The sequence below is a fragment of the Ipomoea nil genome, unplaced genomic scaffold (assembly GCF_001879475.1).
Source record: "Ipomoea nil cultivar Tokyo-kokei standard unplaced genomic scaffold, Asagao_1.1 scaffold2805, whole genome shotgun sequence".
Classification (NCBI taxonomy): Eukaryota; Viridiplantae; Streptophyta; class Magnoliopsida; order Solanales; family Convolvulaceae; genus Ipomoea; species Ipomoea nil.
Genome location: NW_017619233.1, coordinates 397507 through 403758, shown reverse-complemented (window position 1 = coordinate 403758; position 6252 = coordinate 397507). Strand labels below are relative to the sequence as shown.

General features: G+C 33.5%; 1 protein-coding gene across 1 annotated transcript; it reads left to right on the top strand.

The window, feature by feature from the left end:
* The first annotated feature begins 2890 nt into the window (after positions 1-2890).
* LOC109158103 (laccase-17-like) lies at positions 2891-5944 on the top strand. The gene is made up of 6 exons (XM_019305923.1): positions 2891-3267; positions 3358-3509; positions 3636-3880; positions 4010-4138; positions 4467-5417; positions 5591-5944. Exons 1-6 carry the CDS (start codon positions 3148-3150, stop codon positions 5719-5721), a joined length of 1728 nt encoding a protein of 575 aa, XP_019161468.1. The 5' UTR covers positions 2891-3147; the 3' UTR covers positions 5722-5944.
* Positions 5945-6252: the final 308 nt, after the last annotated feature.

Genomic DNA, 6252 nt, shown 5'->3' with positions numbered 1-6252 from the left:
TGCTTCAAATTGTTGTATAACCAAAACACCTTCTTTAGCATTTTGATCTTTGGGTTACATCATATTTTCCAATCGTCCAATATCTTTGGGTTACATTATAACTAAAAAATTTAAATTTTACTACATCTAAATTCCTTTAATTAAGAATTTCTTTATCCATAATAATTTATTCAACAATAATGGTTGAACTAAATGAACACTGAGCAAAACACCTAAAGGACTGTTACCGTTGATTAATTCATTGATCTTGTATATATGTGGATTCATTAAATATATTAGAACCATTTGCAACAAAAATACTTGGTTACTATTAAAAAAAAGTTTAGTAACAATTATAATGAATCTCCTATATTACATTGTATTCATATACTATGAATTACATATTGAAATAAACAAATTAGACATAAAATTACTTATGTTGAACTTCTCATATATAATCTTGCATTGATATACTTTCAAATATTTATTTAATTATAAACATTGGGTAGAAACAATGACCGTCAAATTATTAAATCAAATGAATAGTTCAGATTGTTCAAATTTTAATTTTTCCTTGAGATTTCTTAATTTATCTTTAATTATATGATTATCCAATCCGTTAACTTTTTCTTTAAGTACCGTTAATTCACCGTTAGTCTAATTCTAATATAGAATTATAACTACAACATTAATCTAATTCTAATATTAAAGTCTTAATAGAACTCTGACCACAAATCCTACTGCCGAAATCTCCTCAAACAATATTAGTATCTATTTAATATTTTATGCTTTAATTTCTATTTGCTCTCCCTTATGTCCTGTATTTGGTTTCAATCATACCCATACAATTATTTTATTGACAATTATAATCAATCTTGACTATATTATCTTGCATTTGTAAAATTAGAATTACCAATTTAAATACGCAAATTCAACATTCAATTATCTATGCATGAACAATTCAAATATAATCTTGCCTTGATATGCTTTAAAATACTTATTTAAGAAAAACATTGGGCATTATCCTAATCGCGCAATGCGCGTAAAAAACTAGTATGTATATATATATATATATATATATATATATATATATATATATATATATATATATATATATATTATAGTGAAAGGTTCCCGTGCGGTTATGCGGTTATTAATGTGCGTGAGATTTGTACTCAATGTGCGTTAGTGTTGTGTCTAATGTGCCTGAGATTTGTACTTAATGTGCGTGAATGTGTAAAATGCAGCAGAAAATATGGATATCAGCTTCTTCCCCATCCCCAATACCTGCACTCTGTGAGTTACTTCAGAATAACTTCGATTATTGGGTTGCTCATAATGTGGTATGGAATATGCTGGCCTGTGCTTATTCGACATCTGAGATGGTTGCTGATGCTCTTTTTGTTCTATCCAAGATGAAATATTTGAATCTTCAAGTTTCAATAACGACATATAATAGTGTGTTGCTCTGCTTTACTGATATTTACAATGAAATAAAAGCTTCCCAAAGTGAATACACAAATTCTATCCTTATCAATTGTCTATGCAGACCGATCTTGGTGCGAGAATCTGGAACTTCTGTTGTTTACCTCAATTCCAGATTGTTGAAAATTCTCTTATTACTTACGCACATTAAGCACAAATCTCACGCATATTAAGCACAAAACTCTGACACATTAAGCACAAAACTCACGCATATTAACATGACGCACATTAAGTACAAATCTCAAACATATTGAGCATAACACTCACGCACATTAATCCACCGCACAACCGCACGGGAAGCAACAAATGCACCTGATCCCTTCCCTATATATATATATATATATATATATATATATATATATATATATATATATATATATATATATATATATATATTTATTTATTTATTTATATATTTATATATTTATTGAAAGGTTCCCGTGCGGTTGAATGCTTCCTGTGCGGATGTGTGGTTGATTAATGTGCGTGAGATTTGTACTCAATGTGCGTGAGTGTTGTGCTTAATGTGCCTGAGATTTGAACTTAGTGTGCGTGAATGTGCAAAATGCAGCAGAAAATATGGATGTCAGCTTTTTCCCCATCCCAGTAGCCATTGCTCCCTCCTTGATGATGATGATGCGAAGGCGGGCTATGGTGGTTAAGAATTATGGGAATAATACAACAGAAATCCACACTTAGCTGGTGTGCAAATTTTGCTGTGCGTGCGTCATATATATAAACATTCAACTGCACTGAAGGTAGCTGATAATCCAAAATCAATGGCCAAATTGAAGGAAGAAGTAACAAGAAGCTTGGGCGTTAATGTGCGTGAGTTTTCTGTTCTGCTTCCTTTTGAGCTCGTAATTATGAACTATTCACGCACATTAAGCACAATACTCAGACACATTAAGTACAAAACTCAAGCATATTAACATTACGCACATTAAGTACAAATCTCAGGCACATTAAGCACAACACTCACGCACATTAAGTATAAACCTCACGCACATTAATCTACCGCACAGGAAGCCACAAATGCACATGATCCCTTCCATATATATATATATATATATATATATATATATATATATATATATATATATATATATATATATATATATAGATGAATTATATATGTGATTAATTAATTAATGGATCAAGATATATGGATAAGAAATTTTCACTAAAACTCTTTGCCCTCTAAAAAAAAAAAAAAAAAAAAAACTGAGCTGATGAATTTGTCAATTCATAGTAATATCAAAAAAATTGCAATTTTGATTACAACATGTAGAAAGATATTGATGTGAATATTTTGTCCTTATAACTATAATTTCCTATTCTGGCTATTTGTTTAATTTCCGACATTGAATCCTTAATGTGTCATTGGTTTGACTTGGACATTACTCAAAAGTATGGTTGGACCAACAGCTAGCTAGCAGTGCAATCAGTTAAATAGGTGATAATTACCTAATTAATTAACCAAACTCTTTTATATCCCTCTGATCTGCCTCTCATTTCACCATCTATATATATATATATACCCTTGCACTTCACCTTTGTATTCAGCCAACACACTGAAGTGTCATTTAGCCCGCAACATATTATATTGTCTCTTCCCATCCGCCCCTTAACATTCAAACAATCAAAAAACAAAAATATATATAGCATATAATTAAGCTAAGGATGATGGTCTGTCTCTTTGCGAAGAGATTCATTATCTTTGTTTTAGCTGCTTTCTGTTGGGTTTCTGGTGATGTTGCTCTTGCAAAGCATGCAGGCATTACTAGACATTACAAGTTCGATGTATGTGTGTTATTATTATACATATATTCATTTTACTGCATGTGTTTTTATTTTCTTTGTTTTAAAAATTTGGTGATTAATTGATTGCAGATTAAAATGCAAAATGTGACGAGATTGTGTCAAACGAAAAGCATAGTGACAGTGAATGGGCGATTTCCTGGTCCAAGAATCATTGCGAGAGAAGGCGACCGTGTTGTGGTTAAGGTTGTTAACCATGTTAAGTATAATGTCACAATTCATTGGTATGTACTGATTTTATTAATTATTTAGCCAAAGTTAGTTGGATTTAATTAAATTTTGAGTTGAATTGAAACATATATAATCGATCAGGTACGATACTAATATAATATAATCTATACTTATTATAGGCATGGAGTGAGACAGCTAAGAAGTGGATGGGCTGATGGACCTGCATATATTACACAGTGTCCTATTCAAACTGGACAAAGCTATGTTTACAACTTCACTATCACAGGTCAAAGGGGCACATTGTTTTGGCATGCTCACATATCATGGCTAAGAGCGACTCTATATGGACCTATAGTCATTCTTCCAAAGAAAGGAGTTGCCTATCCTTTTCCCCAACCTTTCAAAGAAGTTCCAATTATTTTTGGTAACGTAAATGATATTTATGTATAGTTTCTCATTTAATTTTATTATAATTTATGGATATAATTTAAAAAAAAAAAAAAAAAAAACGTTGAACTTATTATTATGTGTTGGACTGTTGGGGTGTAATTAGGTGAATGGTGGAAGGCAGATACAGAGAGAATCGTCAGGCAAGCGTCTCAAACAGGAGGAGCACCCAATATTTCTGATGCCTTCACCATTAATGGTCTTCCAGGACCCTTATATAACTGCTCTGCCAAAGGTTAATTCATTTGATAGATATATATATAAATAGTTACAATATATAATTTGATAGTAGATCAGAGGTCCATCATCGGGTGCGAATTGACTTTAACGTTCGAACCTACGAATTGAACTTCTGAAGAATTGCACTGCACTTGCTATATGATTGCACTGCACTCGGATGCATCGCAAGGTCCTCTAAGCATGTTTAGGAACCGTAGCGGTGCAATCATGTAATAGTTGCGATTCAATCTTTCAGAAGTTCTTCGCAGATTCACAGATTAATGTTGGTTCTCACTTAATTAATCATATATACCATTATTGAATAATTATATAAATTGGTGCAGATAGCTTCAAATTAAAGGTGAAGGCAGGGAAAACATATCTGCTAAGATTGATCAATGCTGCCCTCAACGATGAACTCTTCTTCAGCATCGCTAATCACAGCCTCACAGTGGTAGAAGCTGATGCGGTGTATGTTAAACCATTTAACACCAACATAGTCCTCATCACACCTGGCCAAACCACCAATGTCCTCCTCAAAACCACCACCCACCACCCTAATGCCACCTTCCTCATTTCCGCCAGGCCTTACGCCACCGGGCCGGCCCCTTTCGACAACTCCACCACCGCCGGAATCTTGGAATACTCCACCAATTCCAACAAAACAACCACCAACAAACTCCCACTCTTCACACCAACCCTCCCTGTATTCAATGACACATCTTTTGCTACTAACTTTACCAAGAAACTTAGAAGCTTAGCTAACGCTAATTTCCCAGCCAACGTCCCCAAGAAAGTGGACAGAAGATTTTTCTTCACCGTTGGATTAGGAGTAATCCCATGCCCTCAGAACCAAACATGCCAGGGACCAACTAATAACACTAAATTTGCAGCCTCAGTGAACAACATCTCCTTTGTTCAACCAACTACGGCTCTACTTCAAGCCCACTTCTTTAACCAATCCAAAGGAGTTTACACCGCTGATTTTCCGGCCAACCCGCCGGTGAAGTTCAATTACACCGGCAACCCACCCAGCAACATTATGGTGACTAGTGCTACAAAAGTTGTGCAACTTAGTTTTAATAGTAGCGTGGAACTTGTAATGCAAGACACTAGCATTATTGGAGCTGAAAGCCATCCTCTTCACCTCCATGGCTTCAATTTCTTCGTAGTTGGTAATTATGATCCTAATAAAGATCCTTCCAAATTCAACCTCGTCGACCCCGCAGAGAGAAACACCGTCGGAGTGCCTTCCGGTGGTTGGGTCGCCATTCGTTTCCTTGCCGACAATCCAGGTAATAATAATATAATTACCTACTCCCATTCATCTGATTTCTCTCTCATCTCTCCGCCGGTATACATATATATATTCTAATGCAATTTTGTGCTTGTTGATGCATATATATATATATATATATATATATATATATATATATATATATATATATATATATATATATATATATAGGGGTGTGGTTTATGCATTGTCACCTTGAAGTCCATACAAGCTGGGGATTGAAAATGGCTTGGATCGTGATGGACGGAAAAGGACGTAAGCAAAAGCTGCCACCTCCACCCGCTGATCTTCCTAAATGTTGATGCATTGCATGCAGCCATTATTCATTCCTTCATTTATTTTTACCTTTTTTGATCAAATTTTTGAGTTCGATCTATTATTTTGAGGAAGATGTTTTGTTCCTTTAGCAGTTCATTATGATTTTGTTGGACCAAACAAACAATTTGGTTATTTCATGTACTATCGACTGTGTTCTAATTATGAGAACCCAAAACATCAATGATGAAAACATTTTTTAAATTTCAAGCATAGATAACAATATTACAATTTGACTCTAAGTTCGAAGTAACTAACATGTTGTTGGTGTAAATTAATTCAGTGATCGCAACAATTCAAATTATGTTAGACTAGGTGAATAAGTATATTAGGTATTAAACTATTCGTGCAATGTGCAGTGTGGTAACTAATATTTATATAAAAAGAAATAGAAAATAATATTTTTAATTGATGGTCAATTAATTGGTGCTAATTTTTGATCTTGCAATATTATATGAATTTGAATTTTTTTAATGAACACGCATTATTTTTTAATGAATTTGGGTTGGTGATTTAAC

Excerpts from the sequence above, each read along its gene's own strand:
- LOC109158103 (XM_019305923.1), top strand. The coding sequence starts at position 3,148 with ATGATGGTCTGTCTCTTTGCGAAGAGATTCATTATCTTTGTTTTAGCT. Across the intron at positions 3,881-4,009 it reads AGAAGTTCCAATTATTTTTG|GTGAATGGTGGAAGGCAGAT; the intron begins GTAACGTAAATG and ends GGGTGTAATTAG. Across the intron at positions 4,139-4,466 it reads ATATAACTGCTCTGCCAAAG|ATAGCTTCAAATTAAAGGTG; the intron begins GTTAATTCATTT and ends AAATTGGTGCAG.